This window comes from Microcaecilia unicolor, chromosome 7, assembly GCF_901765095.1.
Source record: "Microcaecilia unicolor chromosome 7, aMicUni1.1, whole genome shotgun sequence".
Classification (NCBI taxonomy): domain Eukaryota; kingdom Metazoa; phylum Chordata; class Amphibia; order Gymnophiona; family Siphonopidae; genus Microcaecilia; species Microcaecilia unicolor.
Window position 1 is genome coordinate 282227458 of NC_044037.1, and position 17120 is coordinate 282244577.

Below are 17120 nucleotides of genomic sequence, written 5' to 3' on the forward strand. Positions count from 1 at the left end.
GCGGCACTATCCGAGTACGTGCCACTGAAATACCCAGTTGCACCGGACAAGCAATTTAAATAGCCAGGAGCCTTTCCTGGTCATTTAAATCACTTTGGTATCAACCTCAAAGTCAGCATTCCGTATGATAAAGGCAAGAAGGTGCAGGCATTGTCCACGGTGAGATTTAATTGAGGTGCTCTTTTGAGAGGTATTGAAGATTGGGGGTGAATATAACTTAAGGGCCAAGGGCGTAGCCAGTCAGCAGATTTTGGGTGGGCCTAGGCAAGAAGTGGGTGGGCACCAAATGTTCTCACCCCACTACCAAAAAAATATCTCAGCTGGTGGGAAAATGCTTCTCTCCACCTTGGTAGTCTGCAGCAGACATGCGCTGAAAACAGCATGCACTGGTGCCAGTATTGTGGAGAGCAGCATTTTCATTACCATCAGGGGGAAGTCTTCAGCTGGCAGAGCTTGGGATCCCCACCAGCTACCACTAAACATGTGCTACCGTTGGGTGGACCTGAACTCTGAGTGGGTGGGCCCCGGCCCATCCAGGCCCACCTGTGGGTACGCCACTGTTAGGGGCCATTTTAGAAAGGGACGCTGAAAAATAGCCTGCGGTAGTGTAGACGCGTGTTTGGGCGCATGCAGAATCATTTTTCAGCTTGCCTGTAAAAAAAAAATGCCTTTAAAAATTTTTTGCCAAAAACGGACATGCGGCAAAATCAAAACTGCAGTGTGTCCATTTTGGGTTTGTGACCTTACCGCCAGCCTTTCACCTAGCGATAAAGTCTCACACAGTAACCAGGCGGTAATGACCTACACGCGCCAAATGCCACTTGGCGTGCATCCAATACACGCATCTGAAAATAAAAATTATTTATCAGCCGCGTGTATCAGACGAACGTCAAAAATGAAATTACCGCAAGAGCCACGCGATAGCCGGGTGGTAACTTCATTTTGGCCCTCGTTGGGCGCACGTAGAGCCTTACGCTGCTTAGTAAAAGGGCCCCATAATTTATAAGTGGGTTAGTAGAGGGGGCAGTTTGAGAAAAGCTGAATTTGACAAACGGTTTAGTCAGTCTAATTATTCTACAATGCTATTTATTATTTATTTTATTTTACAACACTTATACCCCACAATTTCCCACTGCTGGCAGGCTCAATGTGGCTTACAACATTTTAAATAACAAATAGGCGAGTACAATAAATGGAAAGGGATAAGCGGGGTGGAGAGGTAAAGATAAAAAAGGGTCAGTCCATAAGAGCAGTGTCCTAAGTGGTTTGGATTCTTATGGTTGTTTTTCTAGTGGACGTCTGCACACACGGCAGAGCTTCCACGAGACACTGATTAACGGTGACGCCTTGTGGTAGTATGTGTTTTGTCATGCAAGTTGGCACAGCTGTCCAAAGTACAGTGGAAAGCTGTTAGACTTGTAAACATCGCTCATTAAAAATATTCTTTTGACAGTTTTCTCTGTATTGTTCAAGGAATTCAACAAGTGACTCTTTCTTTGAACTGACTTGAAACACTTTTGTTTGGAATTTTTGCTGCACTTTTTTTGGCAAATGTGCGTCTCATGAGTTGTCATTCTTTTCCATGCAGTACTCCAAGCAAGTGGATGACCGATTTGGAGCATATGTGGCTTGTGCCTCTCTCGTCTTCCTCTTCATCTGCTTTGTTCAGATCACTATCGTACCACAGTGAGTAGATAACCTCTGTCCTTTTGCATTCCCTCCTTGATAACTCCAGTTAGCACGCCCAAGTGAAATAATACGTCTCTCCCATAAAAACATAAGTACATAAGTACCGCCATACTGGGACTCATATTCGGAAAAACAAAATATGAAAGCGCTAAACCCCTAGGGGAAAAATTACACTGGCTTCCACTCAAAGAACGTATCGCGTTCAAGATATGCTCTCTAATTCATAAAATCATTCACGGAGATGCCCCAGCCTACATGTCAGACCTGGTAGACTTGCCACCCAGAAACGCCAAAAGATCATCCCGCACATTCCTTAATCTTCACTTCCCCAGCTATAAAGGTCTCAAATACAAACTAACGCATGCGTCCAACTTTTCTTACCTGGGTACACAGTTATGGAACGCATTGCCGCGCAAATTAAAAACTATTTGGGAACTAACTAAGTTTCGTAAATCCTTGAAGACCCACCTCTTCAACAAGGCATACCACAAAGATCAACAGCTGTAAATGTGACACTTCTCCACCTTACCTATATCAGAATAGTCTTCTTTATTATAAATGCTTGTTTGAACTCTTTGTTATGCTATTCACGCTCTCTATGCAACACTGATTGTTATCTTCCAATCTCTGTCTACCAATAACGATTCATTGTAAGCCACATTGAGCCTGCAAATAGGTGGGGAAATGTGGGATACAAATGCAATAAATAAATAAAAGACCAAGGGTTCATCAAGCCCAGCATCCTGTCTCTGACAGCGGCCAATCCAGCAGTGGCGTAGCTAAGGGTGGGCCTGGGTGGGCACAAGCCCACCCAGTCAGCAGCCCATGAGGCCCCCAAAGCTCGTCACTGGCAGCGCCTCACTACTCTCTCTCCCTCTTCTCCACTCGTGGCCTGGCATCTGCTTTCCATCAGGTTCTGCCCTCAATAATGTCACTTCTTGTTTCTTTGGTGGGGAATATAGTAGAGAGAAGCCTGCAGGTTGCCTATAGGAATTGTGACAGGCAATGGCTCTGAGTTATGACTGGGGGGGGAGGGGGTTCAGGGCAGCCGTCTGGTCATTAAAATAAAACTATATTGTATGTATGTACAGGGGTAGGAGACAGTGGGGTCGGGGGGTGGGAAGGGCCCACCCAGATTAACTGTGGGCCCACCTAAAATGGCAGGTCTGCCTACGCCCCTGCAATCCAGGCTTCAAGAACCCGGCAACCCCCCCCCCCCCCCCCCCAAAAAAAAAAGGTTCAATGGACTTTTCCCTAAAGTAGTATAGCTGCTGTTCATTACTAACGCTGTGAAAATTTCCCAGTCCTGGAATTAATAGAATAAAAATTATATTCTAATTGATGGTTAACAAAATTATAGGGCCCAATATTCAAAGCTACTTAACAAGTAGGAGAGGCTCCTACCTGGTTAAGTAGCACTGACTTGGTCGTACCTGGATTTTCACAAAACCAGCTAATACTGCTGCAAATCCGAGCAGAATGATGTAGCACCAATGTTCTCCCCCCAAGAATACTAGCATAAGTGACAGAGAATGTACCTTCAGTTGAAGCCATGATCGAGAAAAGGTGTAATTGTTTGCACATACTTTGCACTTCTACTCTTGTACTCAGGGCTTTTTTTGAGGGGGTACTTGGGGGGGTACTGAGTACCGGCACCTTTTCCATTGTCTGCCAAAATTGACCCATGGTCCCCAAGTTTTATCTGCAAATTTTAATGAAAGAGCTCAGGCTCTACACACCAATTCTGCCTTGTCATAGATTTCTGTGACTGGTTGCAGGGGGCCTGGCTATTGTGGGAGTGGGTCCCTCAGTGATCACCCCACTCCTGAAGAGTGGCCTGGCATTTGAGTACCGGCACCTTTTTTGCTACAAAAAAAAACGCACTGCTTGTACTGTACATTAGCTTAGGGGCTCTTTTACTAGGCTATGGTAAAAAGTGGCCTTAGTGTGTCCTTACATGAGTCTTTCCTACATGCTAAGGCCATTTTTCCTGTAGGGGTAAAATGGCCGATTTTTCTGTTTCCTGCATTAATGGCCATGTGATAATTTTCTCATTAGTGCATGACCTTTAGCACGTGAGCACTTGCCAACACCTATTTTTAGGCATAAAGGCTCACGAGCTAACCACACGTTAATCGGATAATGTGCGGCAATGTTGCTTTGCTAACGGATTAGATCACAACACACCCACTCTTCGCCCAGACCCGCCCCCAGCACAAAAAAATATAATCTGTTCTTTAATGCTTGGGAATTGCATGCTGATCACTAAATTACCATGGGCACCTGAGCTCGAACCGCAGTAAGACATTTTAAGCTGCAGTAAGCATGCATTAGTGCTTACTGCAACTTAGTAAAAGAACTCCTTACTTTGCAGTCTACTTGCATATATGTGAAGTACTCCCATTCCCTATCAAGACTGCCACCTGGCCACACCTTACCAGCAGAGTACATACAATTCATGCCAATACTCATACATTTAAGGCAGTCAGTGTTTTAGAAGAGACCATTTGTGCATATACAGTGGGGGAAATAAGTATTTGATCCCTTGCTGATTTTGTAAGTTTGCCCACTGACAAAGACATGAGCAGCCCATAATTGAAGGGTAGGTTATTGGTAACAGTGAGAGATAGCACATCACAAATTAAATCCGGAAAATCACATTGTGGAAAGTATATGAATTTATTTGCATTCTGCAGAGGGAAATAAGTATTTGATCCCTCTGGCAAACAAGACCTAATACTTGGTGGCAAAACCCTTGTTGGCAAGCACAGCGGTCAGACGTCTTCTGTAGTTGATGATGAGGTTTGCACACATGTCAGGAGGAATTTTGGTCCACTCCTCTTTGCAGATCATCTCTAAATCATTAAGAGTTCTGGGCTGTCGCTTGGCAACTCGCAGCTTCAGCTCCCTCCATAAGTTTTCAATGGGATTAAGGTCTGGTGACTGGCTAGGCCACTCCATGACCCTAATGTGCTTCTTCCTGAGCCACTCCTTTGTTGCCTTGGCTGTATGTTTTGGGTCATTGTCGTGCTGGAAGACCCAGCCACGACCCATTTTTAAGGCCCTGGCGGAGGGAAGGAGGTTGTCACTCAGAATTGTACGGTACATGGCCCCATCCATTCTCCCATTGATGCGGTGAAGTAGTCCTGTGCCCTTAGCAGAGAAACACCCCCAAAACATAACATTTCCACCTCCATGCTTGACAGTGGGGACGGTGTTCTTTGGGTCATAGGCAGCATTTCTCTTCCTCCAAACACGGCGAGTTGAGTTCATGCCAAAGAGCTCAATTTTTGTCTCATCTGACCACAGCACCTTCTCCCAATCACTCTCGGCATCATCCAGGTGTTCACTGGCAAACTTCAGACGGGCCGTCACATGTGCCTTCCGGAGCAGGGGGACCTTGCGGGCACTGCAGGATTGCAATCCGTTATGTCGTAATGTGTTACCAATGGTTTTCGTGGTGACAGTGGTCCCAGCTGCCTTGAGATCATTGACAAGTTCCCCCCTTGTAGTTGTAGGCTGATTTCTAACCTTCCTCATGATCAAGGATACCCCACGAGGTGAGATTTTGCGTGGAGCCCCAGATCTTTGTCGATTGACAGTCATTTTGTACTTCTTCCATTTTCTTACTATGGCACCAACAGTTGTCTCCTTCTCGCCCAGCGTCTTACTGATGGTTTTGTAGCCCATTCCAGCCTTGTGCAGGTGTATGATCTTGTCCCTGACATCCTTAGACAGCTCCTTGCTCTTGGCCATTTTGTAGAGGTTAGAGTCTGACTGATTCACTGAGTCTGTGGACAGGTGTCTTTCATACAGGTGACCATTGCCGACAGCTGTCTGTCATGCAGGTAACGAGTTGATTTGGAGCATCTACCTGGTCTGTAGGGGCCAGATCTCTTACTGGTTGGTGGGGGATCAAATACTTATTTCCCTCTGCAGAATGCAAATAAATTCATATACTTTCCACAATGTGATTTTCCGGATTTAATTTGTGATGTGCTATCTCTCACTGTTACCAATAACCTACCCTTCAATTATGGGCTGCTCATGTCTTTGTCAGTGGGCAAACTTACAAAATCAGCAAGGGATCAAATACTTATTTCCCCCACTGTAGGTACAGCAGTGACATTGTAAAATTACCTCCTTTATTCTTAACTTCACCTAGAGATGGGAGCAGGAATCATGGCTTTGCAGAACAGTTGGAAATCAGACCCACCCATGGCCATGCCTCCTTTTCAGATCCACATGGAATAATTTACACTCACCTCTTTATAGAATCATGACTAGGAAGATGCATGTTTAAATTCAAATAGCTGCCAATTAGCGCCATTAATCGATAGCACCTAATTACTGGTGCTGATTGGTTTGTTATGCAATTAAATTGTGCACACAATTTTGAGTTCTATATATAGAAATCAAACAAAATAACACCCTTCTAGAAGGGTGTTTCCGATCTGACGAAGAAGGGCAACCTTCGAAAGCTAATCAAGAAATGTATTAAGTTATGTCCAATAAAAAAGGTATCATCTTATTTTCTTTTCCATGTTTTATTTTGTTTGATTTCTATAGATTCTACATGGAATGTTGCTATTCCACTAGCAACATTCCATGTAGAAGTCGGCCCTTGCGGATCACCAATGTGGCCGCGCAGGCTTCTGCTTCTGTGAGTCTGACGTCCTGCACGTACATGCAGGACGTCAGACTCACAGAAACAGAAGCCTGCGCAGCCTTCTACATGGAATGTTGCTAGTGGAATAGCAACATTCCATGTAGAATCTCCAATAGTAGCAACATTCCATGTAGAATCTCCAATGGTATCTATTTTACTGTCATAGTAATGCTTGAATGTTTTCACTTATATACACTGTCAGCTAGCACATGTGCTTATTTCCGATCTGAGGAAGAAGGGCAACCTTCGAAAGCTAATCAAGAAATGTATTAAGTTATGTCCAATAAAAAAAGGAATCATCTTATTTTCTTTTCCATGTTTTATTTTGTTTGATTTCTATAGATTCTACATGGAATGTTGCTATTCCACTAGCAACATTCCATGTAGAAGTCGGCCCTTGCAGATCACCAATGTGGCTGCGCAGGCTTCTGCTTCTGTGAGTCTGACGTCCTGCACATACGTGCAGGACGTCAGACTCTCAGAAACAGAAGCCTGCGCAGCCTTCTACATGGAATGTTGCTAGTGGAATAGCAACATTCCATGTAGAATCTCCAATGGTATCTATTTTACTGTCATAGTAATGCTTGAATGTTTTCACTTATATACACTGTCAGCTAGCACATTTGCTTATTTCCGATCTGAGGAAGAAGGGCAACCTTCGAAAGCTAATCAAGAAATGTATTAAGTTATGTCCAATAAAAAAAGGAATCATCTTATTTTCTTTTCCATGTTTTATTTTGTTTGATTTCTATAGATTCTACATGGAATGTTGCTATTCCACTAGCAACATTCCATGTAGAAGTCGGCCCTTGCGGATCACCAACGTGGCCGCGCAGGCTTCTGCTTCTGTGAGTCTGACGTCCTGCACATACGTGCAGGACGTCAGACTCACAGAAACAGAAGCCTGCGCAGCCTTCTACATGGAATGTTGCTAGTGGAATAGCAACATTCCATGTAGAATCTCCAATAGTATCTATTTTACTGTCATAGTAATGCTTGAATGTTTTCACTTATATACACTGTCAGCCAGCACATTTGCTTATTTCCGATCTGAGGAAGAAGGGCAACCTTCGAAAGCTAATCAAGAAATGTATTAAGTTATGTCCAATAAAAAAGGTATCATCTTATTTTCTTTTCCATGTTTTATTTTGTTTGATTTCTATTGATAACCTTAAGAGTGGACTAACACGGCTACCACACTCCTCTACTTTGAGTTCTATATATAGAAGTTAGGCAGGGGCTAATTCTATAAAGAGCACAAAAGACACAATGTCTTATCCTTTCATCGCAATATAACAAGATTAAACATACCACTATAAATATCCCAAACCATACTCTCCCTGTTTCAGACACCTTGAAACTTCTGGGAGTCTCAATTGATAGAAATCTCACACTAGAAAGCTATGCGGAAAATGTAACAAAGAAGATGTGGAAACTCAAAAGAGTTTAACCTTTCTTCCCTAGGGAGATATTCCGCAACCTGGTGCAATCAATGGTGCTGAGCCACTTAGATTACTGCAATTCCATCTACGCTGGATGCAAAGCACAAATCATTTAAAAAAAAAACTCCAAACGGCTGCGGTATGCAGCTAGACTCATATTTGGAAAAGCGAAATACGAAAGCGCCAAACCCCTCAGAGAAAAGTTGCGTTGGCTCCCATTAAAAGATCGAATTGTATTCAAAACCTGTACCCTGGTTTATAGAATTATTCATGGCGAGGCCCCGTTATACATGTCAGACCTCATAGACCTACCAGCAAGGAACACAAAAAGATCATCACGCACTTTCATGAACCTCCATTACCCCAGTTGCAAAGGACTTAAATATAAATCAATTTATGCATCTAGCTTCTCCTACATTGGCACGCAACTGTGGAATGCACTACCAACTGCCATAAAAACTTCCGTAAGTTACTAAAGACTAACCTGTTCAAAGAGACTTACCTAAAGGATCCTTCATAAATGGCCAGATATCAAAACTTTATCAAAACAAGATAACATTGAACTCTTTTATTTGTCTACTTTATTCACATTGTTACTGTTGAATGATTTACATTTACCCTTGATCTTTAATGCCTGAATTGAACTGTATATCTACTTCTTATAACCTATTTTCTATATTTTATTTTATATTCTATTTTCTTATAACCTATATTCCTGAACCCTTACGCCAAGCCCCCTCCCTGCCCGTCTTCAAGTCTTTGCTTAAAGCCCACCTCTTCAATGCTGCGTTCGGCACCTAAGCCTTACCGTTCAGTGAATCCAGACTGCCCCAATTTGACCGCCCCTATCGGACCGACCGTTCACTTGTCTATTAGATTGTAAGCTCTTTGAGCAGGGACTGTCTCTCTTTGTTAAATTGTACAGCTCTGCATAACCCTAGTAGCGCTCTAGAAATGTTAAGTAGTAGTAGTAGTAGTTTATATTTTCTGTACTTTACATGTACTTTAAATATTCTGTATTTCTCATTCCGGAATGGCGATCGCCATTACGGCATAATGTAAGCCACATTGAGCCTGCAAATCGGTGGGAAAATGTGGGATACCAATGCTGCAAATAAATCAATAAATAAATAAATATATATATATATATATATATATATATATAGGCACCCAGAGGGTTTCTATATGGTGCTTTTTTCTTAAAGGAATAAGTATATGTGCCTAAGTTCAGGAGATATACGCATAACTTATAGTAGTCTATAAGTTACATGTGTAAGTGTGTCCAGCACATGCTTTGCCCTGAATCTGCCCACCTGTAAACTGCGCACTATTGGAGCTAACCCTGGGATTCTATATAACGCGTCATAATTTCCACGTGGAAATTGAAGCATATTCTTTAAAAAATGCATGTAACTTAATTGTTTAACTAACTAATCAGCGCTGTTAATTGAATGTTAAGCAATTATCAGCACTAATTGACATTAATTAAGATTTACACACACAACTCGCTAAGCGTATTCTGTAATGTGGCGCACCTGAATTCTAACTCGCGTAGTTGAAAAGGAGGTGTGGCCAGGGGTAAGGCATGAGAGTTTTTAAAATCTATGTCCGTCGTTATAGAAGAATACAATCGCTGTGCATTTAATTTAGGTGTCAGGATTTGTGTCAAGTAAAACTTAACGTAAATGGCCGTGACTACATTTCATTGCGTAGAGAGGCTTGCAGTGTAATTCTATATACCCAGTGGCATAGCCACAGGTGGGCTGGGGCCCACCCAACAGTAGCACACATTTAGCAGTAGCTGGTGGAGATCCCCAGCTCCACCAGCTGAAGATTTCCCCCTGATGGTAACAAAAATGCTACTCTGTAGATAAATCTCTCTTGTCTGTCCCCTTCTCCTCTACTGCTAATTCCAGACTCCATTCCTTTTATCTCGCTGCACCTTACACTTGGAATAAACTTCCCGAGCCTGTACGTCTAGCCCCGTCTTTGGCCGTTTTCAAGTCCAGGCTAAAAGCCCACCTCTTTGACACTGCTTTTGACTCCTAACCTCTCCTCACTTGCCCTGTACCCCACCTCTAATTCCCTTTAATTCTCTTTAATTCTTAGTTGTTCTATCTGTTTACCTGTCTTTTTAGATTGTGAGCTCTTTGAGCAGAGACTGTCTTTCGTGTATGGTGTACATGGTGTACAGCGCTGCATATGGCTTATAGCGCTATAGAAGTGATAAGTAGTAGTAGTAATGTAGAAGCCTGCCCTTGCAGATCAGCAATGCGGCTGCGCAGGCTTCTGTTTCTGTGAGTCTGACATCATCAGACTCACAGAAACAGAAGCCTGCACGGCCGCGTTGCTGATTTGCAAGGGCAGGCTTCTAGATGGAATGTTGCTAGTGGAGGAGTAGCCTAGTGGTTAGTGCAGTGGAACATGGAATGTTGCTACTATTTGAGATTCTGGAATGTTGCTATTACTTGAGATTCTACATGGAATGTTGCTATTCCACTAGCAACATTCCGTTTTTAGATTGTGAGCTCTTTGAGCGGGGACTGTCTTTTCATGTATGGTGTACAGCGTTGCGTATGCCTTGTAGCGCTATAGAAGTGATAAGTAGTAGTAGTAGTAATAGTACTCTCCACGATACCAGCACCTGCAGAAGCTCAGTTTTCAGCGCATGCCTGCTGCAGACTGCTATGGTGGAAAGAAGCATTTTTCTGCCAGCTGAGATATTTTTTTGGTGGTGGTGGGGAGGGGGAGAACACTTGGTGCCCACCCACTTCTTGCCTAGGCCCACCCAAAATCTGTTGTGTGGCTATGCCCCTGTATATACCACGTGGAAATTTAAACCAATTCTATAAAATTTAGGCATATTTTAGAGAATACTTGTAGGCATATTTTTTTCCACTCTGAATTTTCAGGCACCATATATAGAATCTAGCAGTCAGTGCATAGTTACAGAACAGCATGTGGACACGTGTGGGTATGCTAGCATTGTAATCATTTAAACACATCCTATATAATAATTCTCACCTCCAACGTTCTGACTTGCTACCTGGGACCGTGGCTCATTCCGAGTTGGTCTGCTAGGCTCCGTAGATCAGGCTGACATCACCGTAGCCATTATGATGTCAACTTCAGAACCCGTGGGGGGGGGGGGGGAACATGCCTCACAGCTGATCCATGTCCAGAGGAGGGTCGCTGGACATGGGTGGCTGGAGGGGGGGCAGGGGAGAGAGGAGGGTCGCTGGACATGGGTGGCTGAAGGGGGGGCAGGGAAGAGAGGAGGATCACTGGACATGGATGGCTGCAAGGGGGACAGGGGGTCGCTGGACATGGGTGGCTGGAGGGGGGCAGGGGAGAGAGGAGGGTTGCTGGACATGGGTGGCTGCAGGGGGGGCAGGGAGTCGCTGGACATGGGTGGCTGGAGGGGGGGCAGGGGAGAGAGGAGGGTCGCTGGACATGGGTGGCAGGAGGGAGGGCAGAGGAGAGAGGAGGTTCGCTGGACATTGGTGGCTGCAGTGGGCGCAGGGGGAGAGGAGGGTCGCTGGACATGGGTGGCTGCAGTGGGCGCAGGGGGAGAGGAGGGTCGCTGGACATGGGTGGCTGCAGTGGGCGCAGGGGGAGAGGAGGGTCGCTGGACATGGGTGGCTGCAGGGGAGCCGAGGAAAACCTTGCTAGCGCCCATTTCATTTGTGTCAGAAACGGGCCTTTTTTTTACTAGTAACTTATAAAATTATCCCCAGAATCTAGTAAAGTCCACATAGGGAAAGTAAACACATAGGGCAAGCCTTGTCAAATTTTCTGAGGACCTAGGAGCCAGCCCAAAAATCTCACAGCCAGATTTGGACCACCAGGAATTTATTTATACATGCATACTTATGGATCGCCCAACAGACTACATACACAACAGACTACATACTACAGCAGCAGTTGAAACATAGAAAAATGCAAAAAAGGTATGAAACAATTGTAAACACAGTGATATAAAAAAAAAAGTATTTGTCCCCCTCGTGATTTCCACTATTGTTGACATATGTGTCACACTGAGTGGTTTTTGAAGTTTAAACAAAATGTAATATTAGACAAAGGTGAACTGGCATTGAAACAGAAGGGAAAGTGTTGTGCGAATGCGCTACTGTTAAACATATTGATGAAGGTAGAATCTGTATGGTTTGCTATGCTGTGTTTACACATAACAAGGGATACAGTTATAGGTAGTTTCTCTCTGTATCAAGAGTTTCAGCCTGCCCTCACACAATCTTTAAAGCTCTTACCATCAAAAGTTCTGTGCTTTTTCCATCCCAAGAAAGCATATCTTCCCCAGACATCTTAACAGTTTTCAAAGCATTCGCTTGTGTTTGTTTATCCTGTCCCTCATCTGGCTGAGTACATGTTATCCTGACCATCAGGGCTAGAGCTTGTTGGAGAAGAGGTAAATTAAACTGAAGCTACAGAGGCCTGCAGTTCTTTGAATTTTCCTCTGGGATGTTTTGTGACTTCCCAGATGAGTTGTTGCTGTTCCCTGGCCTTGGAGTTTTTGGAGGCTGGCCACTCCTGGGAGATAATGGCTCTTGCATCAAGTTCCAGAGCTTTAAAAATAGCTTTGTAATCCTTTCCAGACACATTACTGTATATCCCCAGAATGCAGCTTGCAATAATTTACTTCACAAGCTATATCTGTGTCTCCTTTTCTTCCCCAAAGCAGTGCAAGAACATTTCTTAAAACCTCCAAGTAGATTTAAAAATATATATGAACAAAAATATAAAGGAAATTGTTCTTATGCCTTCAGACCTACATCACATGTGGTCTTTTGTGGCCATGCACATGTCTTGTAATTTTTAAACTAAAATACTACTGGTCCAAAGCAGGGGCGTATCTGAACTTCAACGGTAGGGGGGGCCAGAGCCGAGGGGGGGCACATTTTAGCCCCCCCCCCCGCTGAAGACGACGACACCACCACCACCCCCCCTGCCCGCCCACCGCCACCACTGCCTCCAACTACTTTAAATCCCCCCCTCTTGCCGAAGACGACGACGACACAACCACCCGCCCGACGATGACACCACCACCTGGCTCCAACTACTTTGAACCCCCCCTCCCGCTGTCACTCCGCCGTCGCACCTCACCTCCCTTTGCTGGTGGGGGACCCCAACCCCCACCAGCCGAAGTCTCCTTCCTTCCTTCCTTCCTTCCTTCCTTCCTTTGGGTTTGGTTTCTGACGTCCTGCATGCACGTACAACATGCAGGATGTCAGACTCACAGAAACAAGTTCTGTTTCTGTGAGTCTGACGTCCTGCACATTTACGTGCGTGCAGGACGTTGGAAACCAAACCCAAACGAAGGAAGGAAGGAAGGAGACTTCGGCTGGTGGGGGTTGGGGTCCCCCGCCAGCAAAGGGAGGTGAGGTGCGACGGCGGAGTGACGGTGGGAGGAGAGGAGTTGAGAGGGTCGTCGGTAGGGGGCCAGGTGTAAATCTACGGGGGCCAGGCCCCTGTGGCCCCATAGCAAATACGCCCCTGGTCCAGAGCCTTTGAAGGATCAAATTCCACCATGGAAGGGCCATTCATGTTGATAATCAACAAGTCGTTTAAGCTTTCTGTTTCCATTGATGAACTAAATCTGTTGTTCACAAAATTAATGAGACTGAAACCCCTTTCAGGCAGCACATACACTAAGGACATCAATTTTTCCAAAATAGGAAACATTTCATTATTAGTCAGTGCTAAATTCAGCAGCTTGCCAAGTTTCTTTCTCTTTCTCAGGGCTTTGAATTCATACCACTCATTATGAACATCTTGTATGCATTCATTATATATGTTTGGTGGTGAAAGTTGTTTCTGGTAATGTTGAACCAATGTTGTTATTTCACTGATACCATACTCCTCTTCCAGATTAAACTGTGGTACCCCTTTCAATGCTTCCATGATGACTTAGAAACCGTTCCTCCAAATATTTGATTGCATGCATAGAATATAAAAGCGTAAGAACATAAGAATAGCCACACTGGGTCAGACCGATGGTGCATCTAGCCCAGTATTCTGCTTCCAACAGTGGCCAATCCAGGTCATAACTACCTGGGAGAAATCCAAATCGTGGCCACATCCCATGCTACAAATCCCAGGGCAAGCAGTTGCTTTCCCATGTCTGTCTCAATAGCAGACTATGGACTTTTCCTCCAGGAACTTGTCCAAACCTTTTTTAAACTCAGATACACTAACTGCTGTTACCACATCCTCCGGCAAAGAGTTCCAGAGCTTAACTATTCGTTGAGTGAAAAAATATTTCCTCCGGTTTGTTTTAAAAGTATTTCCATGTAACCTCCTTGAGTGTCCCCTAGTCTTTGCACTTTTGGAATGAGTAAAAAATGGCGTAGGTTACTGACATCAGACGGGGGCAGGCCCAGGAGGAGAGAGACGCGCGACCGAAGCTGGGCGAAGACAGACATCGGCTTTTCTTCTTGCCCGTGCAGCGCCTTCGGATGGAGGAGAGAGGCGCTGCACGGGCCCGGTAAGAGGGAGGGGGGGCCCAGTGGAGGGGGGGGAATGGCAGCGACGACCCCAAGAGGGGGCGAGGCACAGGGCGGAGGATGTTGGGAGGCGGAGCTGAGGGGAGACAGAGTAGTGAGGAAGGGAGGGGGGCCGGGGCTGCTAACGGTATGTTTTGCTTTTTAATTTATAATGCAGGGGGAAGCGGGGGGGGGGGGGAACGGCGACCTCGGGCGGGGGGGGGCAAGGACGGCCATACAGGACGCTCCTGACGAGCGCCTTTGCCCCCTCCCGACCCTTTTTTAAATTTTTGTTTTGATTTGGGAGCCATGTACTTGTGTTTTGACTGTTTGTGGCATGCGCAGAGCTGCTAACATAACGCTTGGCTGCTCTGCGCATGATTTAGGGGCCGATTACCGACGTATATTATGATTCTTTGATACATTGTACTTTTCAATACCGATCCGAGCATGTGTGACTTGTTGTTTTGGTGCATTCTTCGTTTTTTAAAAATCGTTAGGGACTTTAACGATTTAGATTTTTTTAACGTTTGCTTGATGCATCTGCCTCTCAAAGTGTAGAGAGGGCATTTGAAGGATAAATATGGTATGATAGAGGAGGGTCTGAGGCCTGAGGAAGGGCTGCTGGCTACACTTATTGATAAGAAACACCTACACATACTAGAAATTACTAGCAGCTAGCAATACCACGCCTTGGTCACAGACAAACCCTCAACAAATATAAAACAAGGTAGCAAAGAGCTTTTGGCGCCTAACCACCTTCCCCTTTCCTGATACCTACACTGGCTACATAGCTTGTTACCATTAGATTGTAAGCTCTCTTGAGCAGGGACTGTCCTTCCCCATGTCTAAACTTGTACAGCGCTGCGTAACCCTGGCAGCGCTATAGAAATGCTAAGTAGTAGTAGTAGTAAAAGCAAAAAAAAGAGCCTCAGACTCTGCATGCACAGCAATATTAGAGACATAGGAACTGAAATGAAAGATTTCAGAAATGTATGTTTCCCCATACTGAAATCTATATAAATAAAACCCACCTCAAACGTTCTGAAGCTCACTCCATGGCAGTGAAGCACTCAACTCCTGTACTGTTCAGTAGGCCAGGCTATGACCTATGAGGACCACTCACCCTCACTCATAGACCCGCCCTCCGCCACGCCCCATCTGCACATAAAACGCACCCTCAACGTTCTAAACCTTACTTTGTGGCTTCAGGGTTCGTAAGTTCGAAGCTCTGTAACCCACTTTTAGTAATCAGGTATCTGTGCCCCGCCCTCACGTCAAAACTTTATGACGTTGAGGGCGGGTACTAATGACCACAACTACACTCGCCGACATAGGCCCCGCCCATCCCCCTACCCTCCCCATCCACACACGTCACTCCCTTCCTCCATCCGTCCCACTTCAACACCCCTCACGCCCCTCCCACCGACTTCACCCCTCCCTCCGATTTGAACACCCTCCCTCCCTTCGTGTTACTGCCCTCCCTTCGCGTTCCTTGAAAATCTCCCCCGAAGCCTCTGGCTGCTACCCACCACCCCAGGTCGCTCGCTCACTCCCCCACCCAGGTCACCGCACCACCCACAACTTTACCGCTCCACTCGCCTCCCCCCCCCCCTTTTCTAAGAACGGCCCACGCCCCCTCCATTGAACTAACACAGCCAATACCTCAGAAACGCAGCAGTACACAACATCGCTTCTCTTCATCTCTTCTTCCCTCCCTGTGTCCCGCCCTTCCGGAACTTACGTCACACGAGGGCGGGACAAAAGGAGGGAAGAAGACCCGAAAGGAAGCGATGTGCTGTACTGTTGCGTTTGTGAGGTATTGGCTGTGTTAGTGCAATGGAGGGGGCGTGGGCCGTTCTTAGAAAAGGGGGGGGAGGCATGTGGAGCGGCAAAGTTGTGGGCGGTGCGGTGACCTGGGTGGGGGAGCGAGCGACCGACCTGGGGTAGTGGGTAGCGTCCACAGGGACGGAGGAAGTGGGGGGAGAACCGGTCACCGACGATCTCGGGGGCTGGGACGACTGCACAGCTCTGGGGGAGGGGCATAGATGGCCTGGCCTGCTGCCATGCATCGGAACAGAAACACCTTGCTAGCGCCCGTTTCATTCGTTTCAGAAACAGGCCTTTTTTCCTAGTATTTTGATAAATTCAGAATACAATTTTTTTCTACCTTTGTTGATACAAGGGTCAACCTTAGGAGTTGGCACTCAAGAACAAGATTCAAGTGTCATTGTAGACCGTACACTGAAATCTTCTGCCCAGTGTGTGGCGGCGGCCAAAAAAGCAAACAGGGTGCTAGGAATTAGTAGGAAAGTGATGCACAATAAGAACCAAGAATATTATAACGTCTCCGTATCGCTCCGTGGTGCGACCTAAACCTTGAGTATTGTGTTCAATTTTGGTCACCATATCTCAAAAAAGATATGGCGGTATTAGAAAAGGTTCAAAGAAGAGCAACCAAAATGATAAAGGGGATGGAGCTCCTCCTATATGAGGAAAAGCTAAAGAGATGAGGGCTCTTCAGCTTGGAAAAAAGATGGCTATGGGGAGATATGATTGAAGTCTATAAAATCCTGAGTGGTGTAGAATGTGTATCACTATTAGATCTGCCTTTATTCTAGGCCAGGGTTTCTTAGTCTTTTTTTGGTTCCCTCATCCCTTTTATTGATTAGTGAAACCCTTGCACCTGCTTCCTAAACCACGTTTTCACTAGTGAGTACTGATCAGGGGCGTATCTGTAATGGGGCCACGGGGGCCAGGGCCCCCGTAGATTTGGCCCTGGACTCCCCTACCGACGGCCCTCGCAACCCTCCTCCCGCC

The 17120-nt window shown here is 45.6% G+C and overlaps 1 protein-coding gene across 1 annotated transcript in view; it reads left to right on the forward strand.

The window, feature by feature from the left end:
- The window catches only part of LOC115474650 (adenylate cyclase type 5-like), a 542557-nt gene that overhangs the window by 400298 nt on the left and 125139 nt on the right, over positions 1-17120 (forward strand). Inside the window, exon 11 of the mRNA XM_030210240.1 lies at positions 1589-1686. Within this exon, the coding sequence (XP_030066100.1) occupies positions 1589-1686 (98 nt within the window). The remainder of the gene's footprint in view (positions 1-1588; positions 1687-17120) is intronic.